Here is a 22,729-nt window from a genome sequence, read left to right as displayed (position 1 = left end):
TTATGTCCTTTTTTATACATTTTAACGACGAAAACGAAATGAAATAGACAGTGAATTGATGTAAACGATTAAAGATATATATAGAAAATTAAATATACATCTACGAAACCTAGCCTAACGGGGCTGATCAGTCACTGTCAGAAACACACGTCATAGTGACAAATATTTACATTTCACACGCCTAGATATAGGTTAATTCTGAAAAATATAAATATTCCCTCAAGTTTAATGACATAAAGAAAACCTGTATTTATTAAATCTCATTTTTCAAATGACATCGGAAACATTTATCTTACAAATGAAATGTTTGTAATAAGTGAAATGCACGCGGGCTGCCATTCGGGAAACATCAACAAATAATGGCAATTAATATCTCAGTAAGCGTTTTAAATTCTTCTACATTAGCTGTCTCATTTCAAGTGTTCATGTCTTTCAAAAATATTTTATCATATTTTATGCTAAAAAAGCTAAAAGTTGGCAGGGTCGGTGGTTAGGGGTCCTGACAGAAAGCGGCTGCATGTGAGTTGCAGCTGGCTTGTGAAATACAATTTAGAAATCTGACCTCTGCACACATGTTATCTCATTTTCATCAAAGTAGGATAAAAGTTCCTACTACATTAATGCATGGGTATCTATTAATTTTGATAAATATTTCTGTTTTAAACTTTATTCTCAGTCAGTACACAAAGTTTAAAGAAATTCTGCCCGTAGGAATTTTTTATACACATATAGGTAACTGTGTCCTTAATATACCCTTAATATATTGTTACACCAGCAATTAAGATTTGTTGTAAATAAACGGACAAGGCGCCCTCCGGGCCTTTTCTGGCCGTGTATGAATACCTAGATGAAACTATATGCGTACAGCATCTATTTAACCTTTGTTTAAAACAGAAAATGGAAAATTCACAGATACAGCTAAACAAAACTTCAACACAGAATTTATTTATGTTTCAACCAAACCTGGTCTGAGAAGCGGTATTAACTGGCTATAATATACACCTTGATATACGTAATGAGAGAAAGCATAAGGTACAACTAAAGATGAACGAACATCAAGGGCAAAAGAATGAAATTAATGAAATCAGAATTACACCATTCCTAGGTGTATAAATGTGTACGAGGTGCAGAACTGGTTTCTTTTCATAATCATCTCTTCCATATGGCCATAAGCAGAGGAAACCATAACATTGGCGATGTAATTCTGTCAAATTTACCTGCCCACAATTTGAGATATTCATTTCCACCAAGTTTAGCGTAGAATGTATATATAACATAATATAATATAAATTAAAAAGAGTGGTGAAAAAAGTGAGTAGAATTGGTAAAAACGTAGGAAGAATGGTGATTTTCTCCATTATTTCAAAATCATTTCCTTCTGCACAATATAATATAATTTATGTTTATTTTTTAGGATTTCCTGCAAAAAGCATGTGTCAATAATTTTGAACTTCTCGTCATTTTTACAGTACCCACACTTTATAGAGTTTTAAAGACAAAATATTTGCCCAAAACATGCGGACGAGTCGCTTTTACTAACAAATCGAAATAAAATCTAAAGAATCCCTGCTCGTATGAATATTGTCAACAGTAAGATTGCTACACAAGAGTTTACTAATCTATTTGCAGAACTTGTTTCTGCGTTTCTTGTTTCCATATCACAATTGTCTCCCTGATATGGTCCGATACATGCCGAGTAAGCCATTACGTGGGCGATATAATTCTGCTCTTGAACTCCGTGAATTAAATGAGCCATTGGTCCCTGTGCATATATAGCTACATCCTCGCCACCATGCGTTTCCCAAGGTGCTGGAACACCGCTTGGAAAGGCAAAATCTTTGTCGTCTGTAATGTAACGTATTATTCTGATAAAATCCAGCCTTAGTATAGAGCAAGACTATGACTTTATTTCGTTCATCTGTCAATCACTGCTCTAAATTGTAACTTCAAACTCAAGGTCACAGACAAACAAATACACCATACTCAATATCCACATAAAAGTTAACATGCCAGGTTTAGTGTATGTATGTGATGCATTTATAGTTATAGCCCAGTAAAGTTGCAGTGCAAATATGCTAAATAAAGAACGCATAAATACTCAATATATACTTATGAAATATCCAACTTGAAACAGATCTTACACGTAGATCTATATACATTTAAAAAATAATCATTGGTGAAGAAATCGGGTCTTCATAGTATACGCATTAAATATTTGGTTAGTTACATAAATAATCCCAAGAAGAGATTTTACAAAAAGGCAATCTTTTTCACTGAAATATAGTTTTTTAACTCTACATTTTAACAAAATTACAGCAAACAGATTAATAAAAAAACTATTCCCACTATGCCTACGATGTAAACAGTGGATTCCTTCTTTTACGAGGAAAATACTCAAAAGTATCCCTATTCGTACGTTTTTGTTCATGATTTTAAGATGAATTTAAGGTAGTTCTTGAAAAAATGATATTATGTATACGTTTAGATTTATGGAACGGCGTACACGACACAATGTAACAATGGAAGTCTATGGGAAAACGATTGGTGGCCTTTAACGTTATGAAAATAGATATTCTATCTTAATATTGTCAAAATTGGTGAAGAAATGAGCGATTTAAAAATTGCATTTATGATTATTTCAGGACGCTTAAATTCTAGTGACCTAGTCCACTATTATTTTTAAACAGTTCCAAGGATTATAAAACAAATTAAAACAGTCGTGTTCACAAATGTTGCTGACAATCCATACAAAGTTACTAAGATCTGCAACCTTAAAAAGTAGTGTTAACTTACGCATATCAACTCCAGTAAGATTTTCGCGAGGCTCGGAGTAGGCGGGTCCATTCCCGTAAAACAAAACACTGTATGGTTTATCATCTAACGTTTCTTCCGTAGGATCAACAGGTTCAACCAAACCTTTAAATGTGAACATAGTAAACGACTGACTAAAACTGAGGAAGAGATTTTTCTTTTATTGAATTCTTGAAATGTTGTCAATGTTTTCTAGGAACTTTTAAGAACATTATACTGATAAAATCAGACAGACGTTTCAAAATCATAATTAAAATACATGTTTTAGAATTTTATAGAATTCTGTAAAGATGATATTTTACTAACCAAATATATCTGTTCCCCTGTAGGCATATCCCGCTATATCGAACACGTGAGAATGATCTGCCGTAACTATTACCAGTGTTTCTTCTTTGTTAGTCATTCTAAGTGCATCCATTATGGCGTCTTCAAATGTCAGTGTTTCGTGCAGAGCTTTCTTCGCTAGTGCATCATGATGTCCTTTTCAAACATTTTACAATATTTTCACTCAAATAGCCTCATTTATAAGAATCAGACAAGTTTTCTTCCTGGTCATTCGATAGCATATCATCTAATAGATATATATAATCAAATATGTAAAGCAATTGATAATAGAAAAAACACTTGTATTGTCTTTTGTGACTTATCAGAAGCATTTGACAGAGTCTGGCATTCTGGTCTTTTACACAAAATAAGACAGTATGGTGTAACTGGCAAACTTAACAAATGGATTGAAAACTATCTAAGCAACAGAATGCAAGGAGTATTTGTAGGATCTTTATTTTCTGAAACACAATATATAAGGAGTATTTGTAGGATCTTTATTTTCTGAAACACAATATATAAATGCTGGCTTTCCTCAAGGCTCTGTGCTTGGCCCTCTCTTACATATATATGTCAATGACATAGCTGATTCTTTAGTAAGTACTGCACGAATTATTGCTGACGACAGCAGCCTGGCAGTATCATCTTTCAATACAAATGGTAAACTTTAATCCACTAAAACAGAGGTTGTAATTTTTTCTTTGGCTGAAAGAGTATTCCCAAAATTAGTCTTTAATGACACTTATCTGTCTCCTGTTCAGCACCATAAGCAACTAGAGGTAACGTAGATGATTCTTGGCATGAACATATATCTAATATTACTTATTCGGCATCTAAAGTCCTAACTTAAGTGCAAATGTTAAAATTCAAATTAAAACGTGCTACACTTAAACAAATCTACATTTCCTTTCTAAGACCTATTTTAGAAAACGCATCCGTTGTTTGGGATAGCTGCACTGTTGTTGAAAAAGAATGTTAGAAAAAAAATGCAATACGAAGCTACAATAATAGTAATTGGTCTTACACGTTCTTTTTCACTTAATATATTATTAAATGAAATTTGCTGGGTGTCTCTTACGGACAGACGTAAAATGCAAAAATAGATATTAGTATACAAAGAAAAACATGGTCTATTACTAATATATCTCTGTGGCTTATTTCCTCCTATGGTTAATGAAAATAATCGTTATAACTTGAGGACAATTCAAACGTTTCATCAATTCAAAGGCGAACATGTATTTACTCCAAATCAGTGATCCCCTCTTCTATTAAACTATGGAATGAACTGGATCAAAATACTCGTAATGCACTTACACTTTCAAACTTTAAATTGTCATTAAGGGACAAATTTTAAACACCTAATGTACCAAAATATTTTCTAAGTGGTGAAAGAATCCCTTCCGTTCAGAAACCAATGTAGCAATTTAACTGAAGATCTGTTAAAAGATCACTTATTATAAGACAAAACCCTGCATGTGACTGTGGTAGTGACATTGAAGATGCTGAACACTACTTTATCAAGATATCACAAATTAACCCTGATACTTGATTTTCAGCTTGCAAATGAAATGTGAATGTAATTATGTTTTTTATATCTAGCTTGACAGCACATTTCCATGTCCTGAAAATCTTAAACTATATATATCACTAGAGCTTGTACACAAAGTAAATAATTGTAGCTATTCCGCTTACCTTAAAAAGCGTTCGAAATAATTTTATTTATCTGTAATCCAAACAAAGAAGTACATTTGTAATACTCACGTGTTACCGTAATCCAGTTTGTGACGAAAATACTTCAAAATTATCGTTATTGTCACGACTAAACGTTCTGTCTCGAACAAACACTTATCCCGGGGTTCGACAGAATTAAGGGGCAGTTGACATATCAGACAAACATTCATTTTTATTCATTTTTTTCTTTGTTACTTTTAAACTTTATTTTTTCATGTATTTTTGTGTGTGATTACTTAGTTACACAATTTCTACACTGTAATGATCTACCGTACTTGCAAAGTTACAGTAATCGGAACAAATATATTTTAAATGTTAAATTTTGATTTGCTTTTGGAGGGCTGTCGCTAATGAAGTTAAAACACAGCCCGACCCATTTGCACTATATATATATATTTGTATTTTTACCATTTATGTAATTGTAATAATTGCAATAAAATATTGTTATACTAAGGACAATTTAAATATGCCTTTAACACATTTCTATCAATATTTCACTCGTGCAGCAAATGACTTTATTACGGAAAACTTTATAGTATTCTTTAGTTTTTTATTTATATTAATATAGCTGTTGAAACTTTGAGTGGATCTTAAATAGATAAGCATTTTTTGTCGGGTTTACAATTATCGGTCATATTGCGATTTTCAGCTTTGATGATCGAGAAAGACCCCAGGTGCCCCTCCGTGCATTATTTCATCACGGGCGAGAACCTGGGTAGAAGCGCCAACCTTCCGTAAGCCAGCTCGATGGCTTTCTTACATGAAGAATTAAACTCGAACCAACATTGGTAAGGGGCAAGTGATTCAAAGCCAGCGACCTTAAACACACGTCCACAGGGGCCCTTCAGCAAATTTAAACCTGCAATCTACATTAAAAGGTGCTAAAAGCATCTGAACATTCGGTGCTTATCTTAAAATAAATAATACATTAACACTCATGCAAGTTCATTTTTTGCTCATCGTTTACTTTGTGGTCTTTTGTGGTCACTTGTTATGCTTAATGATGATGTTTTTTTTGCTGATTTTCAATCTAGACCTCCGTGAAAATGAGGCGAGTAAAAGGTATAACTCGTCATATTAAAAAAAAAACTGCATATAGAATTCAGAAAAAAATCGTTCAATAGGAATGAAATAAAGTTAATTTGAAGAGGAGATATGTTAATAATATTCGTACAACGTCCTTCGAGAAGTATAAAATTTCATTAGATAATAGTAAATGCAAACTGTTTACTTGATTTGAAAATGGTCGTGATTGTGTCGTTATCTCATATATGTATATATGTTTCTTTTATTGTCACACGTTTGACGTCATTGAAGTGAAATAAAAAAAATTGTATAATTTTGTTATTACATCAGTGTAATAAAGCCTTGCCTTTGACGTCGTTTTAAGAGACGTTTGTCGAAGGGATTTGGTCTATAACATGTAAAGAATAAAAACAACTCTCGATGTCTCACATGTAATGAAACGAATATTGCGTTACTGTCTTCCAACATTGAATTTCTTAAACTCATTGAACAAAATTGATAAAGTTCTCGAAGAGCCTCGAATTTTATTTTTTGATCCAGCTCGTTTTACACATTAAATCTGAAAAGACACTCGCGTAATATCTGTTATTTATTATTGAGATAATGCATGGCATTTCCAGATACTGTAATATCACTGTAACAGTTAATTGAATAACATTCACAAAATTCAAAGACTGTGTCGCCTGGCGTTAAATGGTTTTCATTCTTTTTCGTTTTGTTTAACGTTTATCCAAAATTAGTGATAAATATCAATCAGGAAAAAACCGTGTACCATGGGTGCAGCATCCTGAAACCGCAACCCTACAGGAAATTAGAAATTAGAAATTTATGTACAATTTGATAGATGTAACTATTAAAAAATATATCAATTTTATATTCTTACCTCTCAGGTTTCTGTAGCTGTCGTGATGGTTATATTGTTTTGTGAAGCAAATGGAGGTAACGTTTATATTTATTCTTTTCGCACCCAGCATTCGTTCGTTACATGCTTGTTTGGCATTATTATTTTTTTCAAATGTGATTTGCAAATAAGATTCTTCCATAAAGTAGTCACGGTTTTGACTTTTATGTGCCTCCTTTTAGCAATCCACTTTAATGTGTTGAGCAAAAAAATGTTTTTAATCATTTCTATATTATTTTGCCAAAAGTATATGTATTGAGCGAATAGATATTCCATACTAGTGTGCCCTTTATAACCAATGAAATGACAGGATATAAAGTCTATCATTTACTTATCCAATGATTTAGTTATCAAACACACTATCACAAATTACAGATATGTTTCAAGTCTTACACAATTCTTATTTCTAATACACTTTTTCGAAGCCAACTTTTCTGTTGACATTTATTTTTAGTTATTCCTTTGCGTAAAGATTTAGAAATTATTGAAATGTATAGATGTTCAAATTGTTCAGTTACCTACCAATTTACACTGCATTTTTAGCTCACCTGTCACAAAGTGACAAGGTGAGCTTTTGTGATCGCGTGGCGTCCGTCGTCCGTCCGTGCGTCCGTGCGTAAACTTTTGCTTGTGACCACTCTAGAGGTCACATTTTTCATGGGATGTTTATGAAAGTTGGTCAGAATGTTCATCTTGGTGATATCTAGGTCAAATTTGAAACTGGGTCACGTGCGGTCAAAAACTAGGTCAGTAGGTCTAAAAATAGAAAAACCTTGTGACCTCTCTAGAGGCCATATTTTTTATGAGATCTTCATGAAAATTGGTCAGAATGTTTACCTTGATGATATCTAGGTCAAGTTCGAAACTGGATCATGTGGAGTCAAAAACTAGGTCAGTAGGTCTAAAAATAGAAAACCTTGTGACCTCTCTAGAGGCCATATTTCTCAATGGATCTTCATGAAAATTAGTCAGAATGTTCACCTTGATGATATCTAGGTCAAATTTGAAACTGGATCATGTGGAATCAAAAACTAGGTCAGTAGATCTAAAAATAGAAAAACCTTGTGACCTCTCTAAGAGGCCATATTTCTCAATGGATCTTCATGAAAATTAGAAAGAATGTTCACCTTGATAATATCTAGGTCAAGTTTGAAACTGGGTCACATGCGGTCAAAAACTAGGCCAGTAGGTCTGAAAATAGAAAAACTTTGTGACCTCTCTAGAGGCCATATTTTTCTGGGATCTTTATGAAGATTAGTCAGAATGTTCAGCTTGATGATATCTAGGACAAGTTCGAAACTGGGTCACGTGCGGTCAATAACTAGGTCAGTAGATTTAAAAATAGAAAACCCTTGTGACCTCTCTAGAGGCCATATTTTTCAAGAGATCTTCATGAAAATTGGTGAGTGTTCAGCTTGTTGATATCTAGGTCAAGTTCATAACTGGGTCATGTGCGTCAAAAACTAGGTCAGTAGATCTAAAAATAGAAAAACCTTGTGACCTCTCTAAGAGGCCATATTTCTCAATGGATCTTCATGAAAATTAGAAAGAATGTTCACCTTGATAATATCTAGGTCAAGTTTGAAACTGGGTCACATGCGGTCAAAAACTAGGCCAGTAGGTCTGAAAATAGAAAAACTTTGTGACCTCTCTAGAGGCCATATTTTTCTGGGATCTTTATGAAGATTAGTCAGAATGTTCATCTTGATGATATCTAGGTCAGATTCGAAACTGGGTCACGTGCGGTCAAAAACTAGGTCAGTAGGTCTAAAAATAGAAAAACCTTGTGACGTCTCTAGAAGCCATATTTCTCAATGGATCTTCATGAAAATTGGTGAGTGTTCAGCTTGTTGATATCTAGGTCAAGTTCATAACTGGGTCATGTGCGTCAAAAACTAGGTCAGTAGGTCGAAAAATAGAAAAACCTTGTTACCTCTCTAGAGGCCATATTTTTCATGAGATCTTAATGAAAATTAGTGAGAATGTTCACCTTGATGATATCTAGGTCAAGTTCAAAAGTGGGTCACGTGCCTTCAAAAACTAGGTCATTAGGTCAAATAATAGAAAAACCTTGTGACCTCTCTAGAGGTCATATTTCTCAATGGATCTTCATGAAAATTGGTCAGAATTTTTTATCTTGATGATATCTAGGTCACCTGTGCTCAAAAACTAGGTCACTATGTCAAATAATAGAAATAACGACGTCATACTCAGTTCAACACTGGGTCATGTGGGAATAGGTGAGCGATTAAGGGACCATCATGGTCTTGTTTTCTTTTTCACACAGGTTATCATGCAACTTGCAGGAATGGCGACGAGGAAAATGTGTGTGCCCCAACACATGAATGCAAAGCCCCATGTCCGGGGCATTGTCAACAGTTGTGGTGCTGCAAGGAAGAGATGTATTCAAACAGCACCCCGCCTGGTAGGTCTGTTGCTATTAATCGTTAACAAAGAGTCGTTTGTTTGTGATATGAGAATAGAACATATTTGTAAAAAATATTTGAAACTAAAACAAGGATAAATATCCAACAGGGAAAGCAACGTTCTAAAAACGCAGTCTTTCCAAACGTAAACCAAGCGCGCGGACACGCACACGACCCAATACAAACACACAGAGCAAACACACACGGACAGAACGAACACATGAGGGAACACAGTGGGGCACGGTCTTGGAACGGGCGGTTGCAAAACCACAACTGGGGAGTTCAAATCGGTTTATGGTGCACCTAACCTCACTCTTACCCCCACAATGTTCCAAGGTCACAGGACGGTGTAAATAAAAGTTATCCACGCGAGTTGAAACTCTTACATATGCAAAGGCAACAGAAGGCATCTAATGTAAAGCACAAAAATGATCTTGCATATGAGGTAAAGGTCAAGGTCAAATTGAGGTCAGGTGATGTCTGACGTTGAGGAATGGTCACAGGTTACATCTGCATTAGTATCAAGTCATTGTAGTTAGGGGTATTGATGGTAGACGAAACAGTCCCATTTGGTTAACCAAGAGATGGCCCATATAAAGCAAACCAAGTCCAAAATTAGGTCACGGTCAAGATCAAACTGAGGTCGGGTGATGTCTGAAATGAGGAATAGTCACGGGTTACATCTGCATTAGTATCAAGTCATTCTAGTAAGCGGTACTGATGCTAGACGAAACGGTCCACTTTGGTTAACCTCGTACGGACGGACGAACGAACGAAAGAACGAACGGACGGACAGGGCAATCACTATTTGCCTCCCACATCAGTAGATGCCGGGGGCATAAAAAATGCCATTACTTAAAATCTTACGCAGTTTGTATAATAGAAACATGTATTACCAACGTATTCAAATTTGTTTTATACGATTTTTTTTATTTAAAGCCTTCTGAATCCCTAAAACAATGCATATACTTAGCATGGGTGATAAACGCTCTGCTTTCTACATTAAAAATTAATAGTTTATGTGCGCTTGTTAAAGATGTTTAATGTGCTGTACCTTTTTATATCTTAAAGTAAACAAGTTACCTTCATCTTAAAACATCTCTATATTGGCTACCTCGTGAAACCAAATCAAAATAATTTATTCAATTCTTCGCTCCCATATGTGTTTACAACTGACTAAAAATGTGTCTTCTGATTTGCATATTTCATGTCATGTCGTTTTGAATATTGCATATACGAATATTATGTATTTGTATGATTTTCGCTCGAAGTTAAACGTATCAAATTATTGAATGTTTGGAAGAGATCGACACAGCAAACGCTGTGGAATTTGCAGGAATATTTGCTTAGTGACGTTGTAGCTATATTGTACTTGGGATTAATCTAAACTCGATTCAGAAAGTTTTACACTACAAAAAAGTAATCCCCGAAAATAACCAATAGGTAATGCCATTTTCTAAGAACACACGCTTATATTTCCTTTTCTAGTTTTTCGTCGAGCCCGCTTGCGGAAGGGAAAGACATAGTCGTCCAAATCGTTGTTATATGTATGTGCGTGCGTGCGTGCATCCGTCCGTTTGGATTTGTTTGTCCTGACCTTAACTTTGACATGTATGGAGCAATCTTGTTTATGTTTGGCATAAATACTAACCTCAGGGAGACGGACTGCCATGTGCAAACTCTAGGTTCCTATCGCAGAGGTCAAGGTCACAATGAGGGGTCAAATGTCATTTTCGAGTTCATTCGGGCCATAACTTAAGTATGGCGCATTCTTCTTTTATTTGGCGTAAATATTTACCTCTATTAGACGGAGTGACACGCGGATGCCCGGCCCCCTATCTCAAAGGTCAATGTCACACTTAGGGGTCAAGGTTCATGGGCTGTAACTTTGCCATGCATAAAGCAACTCCCAGACCCCAATCTCAAATGTCAAGGTCATTTTAGAGTTTGGCCGTGCCATAGTTTTGACATACATTGAACAATCATTTTTTTATTTGGCATAAATGTTTGCCCAGATGAGACGGAGTGTCACACACAAACATCAGGCCCCTATCTCAATGAATTGATTATTTCTTCTCTTTTTTTTTTATTTGGCAGATCTCTTTTAGCAGACTTACAATCCTTTTTTAAAAATACCTTGTTGTTACTATAAATAGCTTATTTTGTAGATTTTTAACCTTTTTTAAAAATTATTGGCCGTTGGGAAAACCGAGACCACTTTTCTTTGGTACAACACGGATTGTACTTCAGATTATGTCTCAGATATATTGTTTTTTCCTTCACCGTCTGTCTGTCTGTCCGTCTGTCCGCATTACGCTTGTCCGGCTTTCACAGATCAAACTCTTAGCCGGATTCCGACGAAACTTCACAGGAGTGATCAGTACTAAGCCTAGTTGTGCATATCGCCGGCAAGTTTCGCTTCGTTGCACAATGCATAATTGCCGCCAGAGCTAAAGGTATACATAGGGAGGAGACATATGCTTGTGACAAAAATACCATCTAGTTTTAGGTGTATTTTGACATATTTGTACCTGATAAAGATCATTTATGTGATCTTGGAAATATTTTTATTGTGTGAATCGTTGTTTAATAATTTTAGTTTGGGTCAAGATATTGAAATGAAACTTGTTTGAATTGGCTGAAATGTTTAAGTTATTCAGACCGTGTATCAACAAACAATGGGCTCGACATTGTTGCCGTTTGGGCTGCAACATTCTATTTGTTCTACTTATGAGATTCCCGTTTCTCTCATTTGTTTAACTTTCATGTTCTTGTGTTACAAATTTTTATTATTAATTTCATATTGAAATTATGTTTGATTTGATAATAAACTATGTTGTCCAGTAGGTGAGCCCGTTTTTAAAGGATATAAAATTAGTCTATGATATCACTGCCGTTTTGAATTTGTTCATTGGTATGTTGTGAGTACTATTCTAGATCGTTAAACATTACGGTAGATAATATGTTATGGAACCATCAAGCACCCCAAGCACAGGTAGAAAGTCATGCCAGACACTAATGCATTGCAAAGTAGGACCGCAAAGATATGTAGTTGAAAGATATATTTTTAAGCAACCCTAGGGTTGCTTAAAAAATCCAAGCTCCACAAACCATCGCAGTGCAAGCACTGACGAGCACGCACGCACACGCAATAGCTCACGCGCACGCTCATACGCACACACAAACACACACATACACACACACACACACACACACACAAATGTGTACACTCACACGCAAAGGAAACAAACAAACAGACTGGGTGTTTAAATGCGTTTAGGTCAAAACATGTACTGTGATTTGTATCCTCATTTGATACATTTTGCAAATATATATGTAGCAGAGTCAAGTGTTCACTTGATTATTTAACTTGATGGAATAATTCAGTTTTTATATTTTATTTATATATTCTTACAAACATAAAGCAGACGTATCAGTACTCCGTGGTTCGTTGTATCATATTTGTACTCTGTGTTTCGTTGTATCGTATTGTATTGTACTCCGTGTTTGTATTATCATGTCCAGTCATGTGTCCACTCGTGCATACGAATTTGTTTTATAAGAAAGGAGACGTTACCAAGACTGAATGTTTTGAGAAGTACATGTACTGGTATACCATCGACCATAACAACTTTCATGTAGTAGAAAAAAGTCTCTTTCTTGGCTTTACAAATGTATATACGAGAGGTGTTCATAAACGTTTGCAAATGACACGTTTTCACCGAGATATTAATTAAAAGGTGATATTATATTTATACAAAATATACAGTGATGAGCAGTATCCGTTTCATATTGGTTTTGTATGGGTAAATCTCGTGATATTCAAGTATACAGTGCGTTTGCAAAGGTTTTCATATTGCAATAGCTGGTTCTAAGCTTGGTAATGAATTTGCAACTGCTCGTTTTTAAAGAAAAATTGTATCGTGATTCAAACCCATTGAATAACACGTTCCTTAGAGACTAGAGAGTTAGACATAGACAGAGGGTCAATATGAGGTAGAAGTACATCAATGTATTCAAAAAATTGTCTGAAGTCAGAGCACAAAACAAGAGCCTAACTTTTAAGGGCTTAGAAAATTGCACGGCAGAATTCTAAGGAGAAAGAACATCACGGAGCCTTACACTTTGTAAGTCACCGCACCATCAAATAAGAATGGCTAATTATAGAGGATTAAATCATCAAAACATGATGAGACGATTTTCACCGTGTATACATTTTGCAGTTATATACCTAACTCTAAAACGAATACGTGATAATCAGTGGGATTCACTGTTGCATCTATTGTCGTTTTCCTAGGATTTTATTATATATGAGCCGTGCCATGATCCATGCTGTTAGCTTTCAAAGTCTATTGCAATAAGAGAAAATGTTAGCGAACAGCATGGATCCTGACCAGACTGACAGATACATTTGTACAGATTACAGTTCCTAAAACTGATAAGATTGCCAATTTTATTTATATTTATTGTGAATTATTCATAACACTTTTGATAATTAAAACCAGTTGGTGACTGCGTATGTGTCAGCGACTTCAAGTATTGCGAACAACTCCCATTTCCGTATGGCCGCTCTGGTGAATTTGGGGCAAGTTGTGTCTGCTGCGGTAAGTTTCACTGTTCCTTTTTTTCGGCTTCCAAATTATTTTTTTCTTATTATTATATAATATTATTAAATCATTTACCAAATGAGATTATATATTACAATGGGTCATTCCTATTACTTTGATATACTAAAAAAAATAAACGGTAAGGGTAGATTTATCAAAGCACAGAGCACCCGAAAGACAGCCATTGAGCCATGCATTGTAAAGTAGGACCGCAACAAAAAAAAAACTATACGGAAAAAAATAGCAAACGAGCTGCAATACATTTTAATTATTTGCAAAAAAGGAGTGTAAGAGGTAACAATAGGTGGGATGTCGTGGAAAGTGGAAAAATCACAGTTTTAAGCATGTTAATGTTAACAAATAAGCATTCATCCCTGTCCTTTTTATGGCCTTCCACTGAAAAAAAAAATTTTAGTCAGTAAATGAAAAGCGAGTTGTCATCCGTGTTATTGCTCTCTTCTAGGTTATGTTTCAAAATCCTATGTATGCGACTCAATGTTATAAGTCGTATTATCAGATAGTTATGCTTACTATTGGACGGAATAAAATTTCAGTACATGGACTTACTAATATCTTCCATTCAAACAGACTGTGAGGAAAAATGCGTGCCATTAAAAAAGTACGTTGTCGAGACAGAACTTTGTCCGAATTTTGAGAGACCTGTCGGAACATGTGACAACAATAAAGACCGCCACTGCTGTCCAAGTAAGTATGATAAAACACCTCTCTTTCTATTTAGGTAACCTCGATGGGCAAATGGTTACGGCCGCTAAATTGTAATTACCTGGAATGGGTCGAAACCAGGCTATGTGTGTAAAATTCTTTTGTGTAAGAAAAGCCTTTAAACTTGCTTTGAGAAAGTTGGTGATTCAAGCTAGGTGCCCATCCATGCCTATATGATAGTGTACGGAGGGGTATCTTGTGTCTTTATTATCATTAAAGGCACTGACCTCCTGATATTGGCTAAAATGATTTTTCTTTAAAATTGAAGTTTGATCATATCATGAACATTAAAACTAGAATTTTTGTTTGTACTCTATCTTAAGGTATATAAATTCGAATTACAATGCAAAAATAGCAGATGCGAAAAAATACAGATTTCACAAAATACATCTCTCGCGGTTATTAAGTTATTACTTAAAAGAGTGGTATTGTGAAATTGAAAGTTTGTTTTTATTTATTAATAAGATGATTAAAACTAACAACAATGAATGACCTCAAAGTCATATTACAATAAGATACACAGCGATCTCAAGTACTTTATGCAATATCTCTTTTGTAGAAATAATACATTTTGACCATTCACTTTGTCTCATTATAATGTTATCGCTCACAGAAAATAGTCCGGTCGAGGTTTGCGTACTTGAGGTTATGTCATAGGTGTATTAATGTGTTTACGCTCACTTACGGTGGTATTTAGGTTTAACCATTAATAAATATACTTGCCTTTTCGCAGCAAAATATCACTAAGGATCCTTTAGAGTGAAAGTACTCTTCTCGAATAAATATTTATTCTCAATCGTAACAATAACAACTTTTTCTAGAGTGATTATTACAGTGCAGTTGTTTTATTTCCATTTCTCTACAGCAAGTGATGAAACTCACGAGGCATGTGGTTGCTTTAAAAGATGTCCTAAGCCCTGGAAGGAGATTAGCTCTTGTGGTAAATGCTGTGAATTTTAGCTAAGGTAAAATATCTCACAATTCCGTTGAACAGTATTTAACTTAATTTAAATACTAACTTTTCGTTTTGATACAAATCATTATATATATATATATATATATATATATATATATATATATATATATATATATATATATATATATCCGTAAAAAGCTGTATATTTCAAATAATTTTATATCCTTTGCCCTTCAGATTGTAAACAAATTAACCTTACGAAAGATTGGGTCATACAAAATGTACGTCGTAATATGCAATTTCCCTGAAAAAAAGGGACGATATTATTTATTGTGTGGAAGGTCTTTATACACTTACTCTTTTCTTTTTTGTTATGTGTAATCACTTAGTTATTTTTGGATCCTCTATAGGCGAGTGCTTAAGGTAGATAAATTCGATTCACTTGCTCTGTTACCGGCCTGTGTTCAAAACCATCTCAGTATAGGTGTAAAGTTAAGGCATGCGAGATATCCATCCAGCTTGTTTACGTCTCTGCCTGCTATTATGCCCAGAAGGATATCTTGTGGACTTGTGTATCAGTATACTGACACTTGTTTTGTAGTTTTTGTAATGATAGCGTGTATATTACTCTACAAAACAAGTGTCAGTATGCTGATATAAACATTGAATTCCGGAAAAGGACTGCCTGAAGGGGGCCCCACTTCCGGACAGTCAAACGCCTTTAAAAACTCACCATTTTCAAGGAACTGTTACACATGTTCGTTTTGATGCATTTGCAATAGCGTGCGAGTGTTTAAATTTCACATAACAAGGTGGAACACAGTTTTCAGCAATTGTTTATTTTTATTTCTTTACAAATGGCATTCATTTTCGAAGGATGACAACTTTTTCAGAATATTTCAAGTACGGGGCAGTACGGCAGAACATGTAATGGTCAGGTAAAATATTGGTAACGATGTTGTTCGTTTATAACATATTTCTGTGTTTTGGTGATATACTCCTAAACCTTCAGTGCATGTTTGAGGACAGCTCTGCATGACTGAACTTAGGTGTCGGCAGGGATAAAATACACAAAACTTCTTCACGTGAACCTTTTTATGGACTTCCGCCAAAGCATGCTGGTTATTCAAATAGTTTTAGGGTTAAATTCTTTGAACAGGGATGTTTGAATAGGCTCTTTGTCCTTCTGTTCTTTTTTTTTTTTTTGCCTGCTCTAAGGACTGCTAGAGCTAACAGATTAAAAACAATTGACAACTTTTTCTTATGAACCTCATGATAGGTGTTCACCAATGTTCTTCCGCAGCACCATTTGACAGACCTTTCTTAAGTTTGTTCAGTAAGATGCTACTTACTGCACTAAGAGGGTTTCACAGCTAAAAATAAAAAAGGACCTTCAAACAACTTATTTTACTGGACAATTGATGAATGCTTACGGGGTCAGTTCAAAAGTATCCTTTCTTTGGCTTTTCTCGCTAATCTGCTATGTGCATTCACTAAACTTGCTTAGAAGCATCATTGACTAAAAAAATTGTTCGATATTAATTAGAGTTACTTTCCACAGAGCAACTAAATTTCGTTACAGTTAAAGTTCTAGTTTCATATGGTCAAATGTTATGTTTTCAATACTGAACCAGTGAAAATTGTTAAAATGAGCCATGCTGTTCACTTTCAAAGCCTATTGCAATTAGAGAAACCGTTAGCGAACAGCATGGATCCTGATCAGACTGCGCGGATGGTCTGGATCCATGCTGGTCGCAAAGCCACTATGTTGGTTTTCCCATAGCGCGGCTCAAATCTATTTTGAGGAGAAGAAGCCACGAAAACAGTAGCTATAATTGACGGCACTTAATAATTTAAAAAATAGAGCAGTTAGCCTCCGGTGTATATTGCCATGAGAAACCGAGATAGAAAATCTTAATACTTCGTAGACCAGTCAAATTACCTCACATATAAAACAGAACTATCGATTGCGATCGCTTTTGTTGATTGTTAACATCTGGATTCTTTGTCATATGGTTAAAACGACAAAAATATCATACTTTCATTTTGGCATTCTTAAAATTCGTTTCGATACTCTGTGAAAATAAGCTATTACAAAGTAGCATATAAATGTTAATTTAAATATAACAAATCTATTTGCAAAGTCCGAAATTATAAATAAAAGATATGTGCTTGCAATTCCATGGAAGGTAACATTAATTACTTCCTCTTGGCTGACTCTTTCATTTCATGCATTGCCTATCGTTCGGGGTAAATTGTTGCCTTACGTACTAAACACAATCATCATGTTTCATCATACCCGGATAAATGATTTTCATCTCAACTATAACCTTTACAATGTATCACGTGTTCATGACACCAACGCAAGCCTTAAATGGCCTTCTTCTTTTATGATTTTTCCTTTGTTCAGCTACTTCTTAAATAGATTACACTTGTATACAATTCAGGACAAAAAATACAATCATTTTTGTTGTCTTTTATTTGCAGTCATTCAACGAAATCCATTTATTTCCAAGCGTTTATAAGTGTACTAATATAATTATAATACATTTAATTAAGGAACAGTTATCATATGGGTAAGCGAAAGCAAGCAATTCTTCGAATGAATATTGCGATGATAATTGAGCATATGAGCCGTGCCATGCGAAAACCAACATAGTGTGTTTGCGACCAGCATGGATCCAGACCAGCCTGCGCATCCGCGTAGTCTGGTTAGGATCCATGCTGTTCGCTAACGGTTTCTCTAATTGCAATAGGCTTTGAAAGCGAACAGGCTGCATAGGCTGGTCTGGATCCATGCTGGTCGCAAAGCCATTATGTTGATTTTCTCATGGCACAATTCATATAAAAATTGAACGTTGACACTATACGTCTACTTTAAAATCAAAATAGTATTGCGCGATGTTTTTAATTAACTTTTGTGTTTCTTGTTTTCAGAATGAAGGCAACATTGATGACTATAAAAAACCTGGACTAGTATAAAAGGATATGAATATTTGCTTATGACTGTTTGTATACACAAAGCTTATGAATGCCAAATATGTCTTAATATTGAAAAATATAACAATGGAAACGACTGTTGAATGATGTACATATACGATGATCCGCTTAAGATTTTGAATTCACACGGTCAATGCTTGTTTATGTACACAAATTCTAAGAATATAACCGTATCGTAATTGGAAAACATTGGATCAGTTAAAAGGAATACTTAATGGCATCTTAAAAGATATTAATCATATTCTAACAATTGAATATCTCATATTGATCATAAACCATTCCGATTTGACGGGACATAGTTTTTAAAACAAAACGTAAAATAGAAAGGGATTTATTAATGCAGATAGAAAGAAGTTGATTAGTTTGTTTAGCTTAATGTCGTTCACTTGTATGTTTATACTATTTAAACAACACATCTTAAATAAGGTTTCATACGGTTTTAAATTAGTAGCAAGTCACGTGTAACAAGAAGGAGATGTGTTAACACAAATATTTAAGCCGCGCCATTGGAAAACCAACATAATGACTTTGCGACCAGCATGGATCCAGACCAGCCTGCGCATCCGCGCAGTCTGATCAGGATCTATGCTGTTCGCTTTCAAAGCCTATTGGAATTAGAGAAACTGTTGGCGAACAGCATGGATTCTGACCAGACTGCTCGGATGCACAGACTGATCTGGATCCATGCTGGTCGCAAAGCCACTATGTTGGTTTTCTCATGGCGTGGCTCATTTGTCGATTATCATGTAAAACTTCGTGTTATTTCGAATATTTACATTATTAATTTGCATCAAATATCCATTAACAGACTTTAGAAGACATATATAAATCTATGTATCAGTGGGAGAGAATGTTTTTGTTCTTGGAACAGATTATCCCAAACAACGCTTTTAAGTAACATTCATTGTGTTCATAGAAATATGCCAACGCCTGTGTGTGTGTTTAATATATTTAGTCGTTACTGTTAGGTAGAGGTTGTTGTTCTGGAGACGTAAATTTGATAGTATATTTTAGCTTAGGGAAATTTTGATGATGTTATATAGAGAGGTTTTTGCGTAAGAGAGGGCCGCTCTGGAGAGGTTGTACTGTACATGAAAGTGACATCACAATTTCGACATTAAATTTGAGAGAAATATTGAGATTACATTGTAAGTAAATGGAAACTGAAAATGTGTATGTAATAATAAATAAATAAATTTCCTAACAATTGCAAAGTTGTGACTGGAGACTACTAGTATGTATTTTAGTTCCAGAACGATAGAAGTACAATCAGGAAGATAAAGTATAAAATTTAAATACTGTCTGTATTTATAGTTACTCGGTGTCGTTTAAATAAATACACATAATATTTTCTGTTTTTCTTTTCAAAGGCACTTTATATATAACTAGCTAAATTTCTTAAGACTCTTATGTTTTCAGATGTTAAAAATTTGATTGCTTTGTGCATGCTCAGTCTTTTATGAAATTATGACCTAATAAAGCAAATAGCTATTCGCAGAAAGTGTTTATGTATTGTTTTACGAGTAATTGAATCCAATTTTCTACCAATTAGTTCTGCAACTTAGTCTCATTTGAACAGTGTGTAAATTCATATATCATTTCTTGGCCAAACTTTGTTTCAATGCGTCAATAGAATAACTGCCGTTTGGATTCAGTTCTGGAACAATCGAACAGTATGTGATAAAGAGAGTCATTGAAGAACATTCCACAAAAGTGACACAGAATCATATTTTTCCTTTCAGTTATAATTTCGTTATCCAAAACTTGCTTTCTATATGTTCATAAGCTAATTGCACATTCCCACCCCGATTAAACAAGTTTTATTAGTCGCAGGTAGGGACCGGCGACTGTAGTTGATACACTTTAAGCTTTTGACACTGGTATAGAGAAGTAATTAAAATGTGACAATGAAAAAATGATATCGTAAATAAAAGAAATATAAGGCAGTTATTGAAATGCTTACTTAAATGAATTAGGAGCTGAAAACTGCGTAAGATTTATATTATTTCAAAAGATAGCATTTTAAGGAAAATAGGAAAAATGTATAAAGAACTTATCCCATTAATAAATTAACGACTGCTAGAGATTTCCAGCTGAGTCTGTCTAAGTCACGCTGCGTATATTTAGAATATACTACTGCAGACGACAAATCTACATGAGCGCATGTAAGACAAGGGAAGTAACACAGTCTAAAGACATAATTTGCGTCTGTCTCTTGTCTGTAGGAATAAGGTCAGTAATTCGGTCGAAAATGTGCTTCCGTGGTGTAGTTGAAAAAAGTCCATATCAAATAGATCCTAATTTTCCCATTTCTAGCGCAAACTCATGTAGGACCAGTGCTTTAATTACACTTTTTCACAGCTAGAATACATTCTGCATGAAATGAGATGGTTTTCATGTTTATACACCCCACATTGCAAGTTTTGCAGATCGAAACTGAAAGTAGGGGTTTATTGTGCGGATAAGAGCAAATACGCGCCATTTTTAGGGTAGCAGACCACAACTGACTGGAATTTCACTAGAAACTATATAACCACCTATTTTCTTTTCATTTTTGTCGTTTATTTGTGATAAAACTTTCATGAAAAATAGATGCAAGAAAAAGTGATGTTCTATAAAGATATGTGGAGACGACTTGAAGTTGTCGTTTTTTATACGAGACAAAATTACTGACCTTCAACCTGTAAGAACAGTCTATAAATTTCGTGATTCTTTTTTACTTTATTGTCAAACTATGGGCCTTTCTTTAGAAGATATATAACATAATTTGTTGAAATGTTTCGGTTACAAGAATCTTTTGCATTCATTGTTTGAAAATGTGAAAAATATTTGCCGTCGTAGATTTCCGTTCTTATTCTTGAGGATGCTGGTGCGTAGGTTTCAGAACGAGGCTTAGCGTGGCTTTTGTAAACAAAAGAAAAATATTAAAATGGTAAAAGCGTAACGGTTTTGGGGTAACTTTCATCAAGGATGCGACCTTTTTCAGCCTTTCAACAGCATGCAATGCACCACAATAGCAGTTATAGCTTTATAAGCCAATCTTCCAAATATTAGCCGACAGCTCTCCGGCGACTTGATGCTCTGCATCAAAATTTTACTTGTTTCATTTGGCCTAATTATTTTACCTTGAACACCATGAGATGCCCCCTACAGAGGATAATCCGGTTTAAGATAGACTAGAAATGCCTATTGGTAGAATGTGATGAATTACCCACCGTCTACCAAACAAATTGGACTTTTTGCGGACCTGAGTTTTACACAACGTGTAAAAGCTTAAAATCCTGCATATATTTAAAGACAATTTTAAGTACTAGTTTAAGCGTTTTAGGAAATAAAAGACAAACTGCTTCTAATAGTTACTTCTACTGTTAAGATTACATGATTGATTTGGCAAAATGCAAAACTCTGTATGGTAAATGCAGATGTTGGTAAAGCTTAGAAGGATGGAAACTACAAAATATCAGGCTGTAAAATAAGCAAACCCGCTTACATGAATAAGTAAAATACAAGGAAGAATATACAACAGAGAAAGGCACCGCCTTGGAAGGCTAGCTTAAACAGATTTTTATGCGTATAATGTAGAAGCCATTCCCCCTAAACAAATAGTCCTGATTTTTTATTTGCTGTTTGATCATCATTGTTCCTTTTCAACTATCAAGTATGTGAACAGGGGAACTTTGACTACATTGTAGGCCGACCATTCTAGTGTGGAGCAGACCATTCTATTCGTTTTTTCTGACAGAACGACCCGTTCCAGATTGAGACAAGGAACGCGCCGAGCGTGCGGTGTTGTTATGTTAAAAAAATGCACAACATGGAAACAGCACAAATATCATCGTCTCAAAATTGCTATTTGTATATTATTCTGTTCAAACTAACAAAGACTCCAATATGTAAAATCACAAATGTTATTTCATACAGTCTAACCTGCACTAGCGGTCACCTGTTTGTAGCGTGCTCGTGCGTAGAAGTGTCCTTTAGGTAGTTTGAAAGCCTCTAACGGGACAAGAGGACATATATTTATCTAAATGCCCTATAACGGTCACCAAAATCCATATGTTGTAAAATCACAGCATGTTTTTCCTACTGTACCGGTGCAAACAAAGTCTCAGATGAAAAAAACAGTCTGAAACACCTAACTATGTAATAAGTAAAGACTTTCTTTGCTTGAGTAAAATGTTGCTAGCGACAGGCTTAATTTGCCCAAAACGATATAAAAATTGAACTAGTTTGTTCACTGCAGAAGGCATATTTGAATCATTAT

General features: G+C 34.8%; 2 protein-coding genes and 1 long non-coding RNA gene across 6 annotated transcripts in view; 1 reads left to right on the top strand and 2 right to left on the bottom strand.

The window, feature by feature from the left end:
* The window catches only part of LOC123527772 (alkaline phosphatase, tissue-nonspecific isozyme-like), a 125,391-nt gene that overhangs the window by 25,780 nt on the left and 76,882 nt on the right, over nucleotides 1–22,729 (bottom strand). The gene's annotated exons all lie outside the window — the stretch shown is intronic.
* Nucleotides 233–3,286, bottom strand: LOC128548555 (alkaline phosphatase, tissue-nonspecific isozyme-like). The gene is made up of 3 exons (XM_053523784.1): nucleotides 3,118–3,286; nucleotides 2,794–2,916; nucleotides 233–1,845 (listed from the first exon to the last, which is right to left on the bottom strand). Exons 1-3 carry the CDS (start codon nucleotides 3,227–3,229, stop codon nucleotides 1,556–1,558), a joined length of 525 nt encoding a protein of 174 aa, XP_053379759.1. The 5' UTR covers nucleotides 3,230–3,286; the 3' UTR covers nucleotides 233–1,555.
* Nucleotides 15,407–18,818, top strand: LOC123527771 (uncharacterized). Its single transcript, XR_008367160.1, has 2 exons — nucleotides 15,407–15,514; nucleotides 18,403–18,818. It is a non-coding gene; the product is annotated as an uncharacterized LOC123527771 (long non-coding RNA).

The sequence above is a fragment of the Mercenaria mercenaria genome, chromosome 14 (genome assembly GCF_021730395.1).
Source record: "Mercenaria mercenaria strain notata chromosome 14, MADL_Memer_1, whole genome shotgun sequence".
Lineage (NCBI taxonomy): Eukaryota > Metazoa > Mollusca > Bivalvia > Venerida > Veneridae > Mercenaria > Mercenaria mercenaria.
The sequence above is the reverse complement of the archived record's forward strand: the minus strand, read 5'-3'. Positions and strand labels throughout refer to the sequence as shown.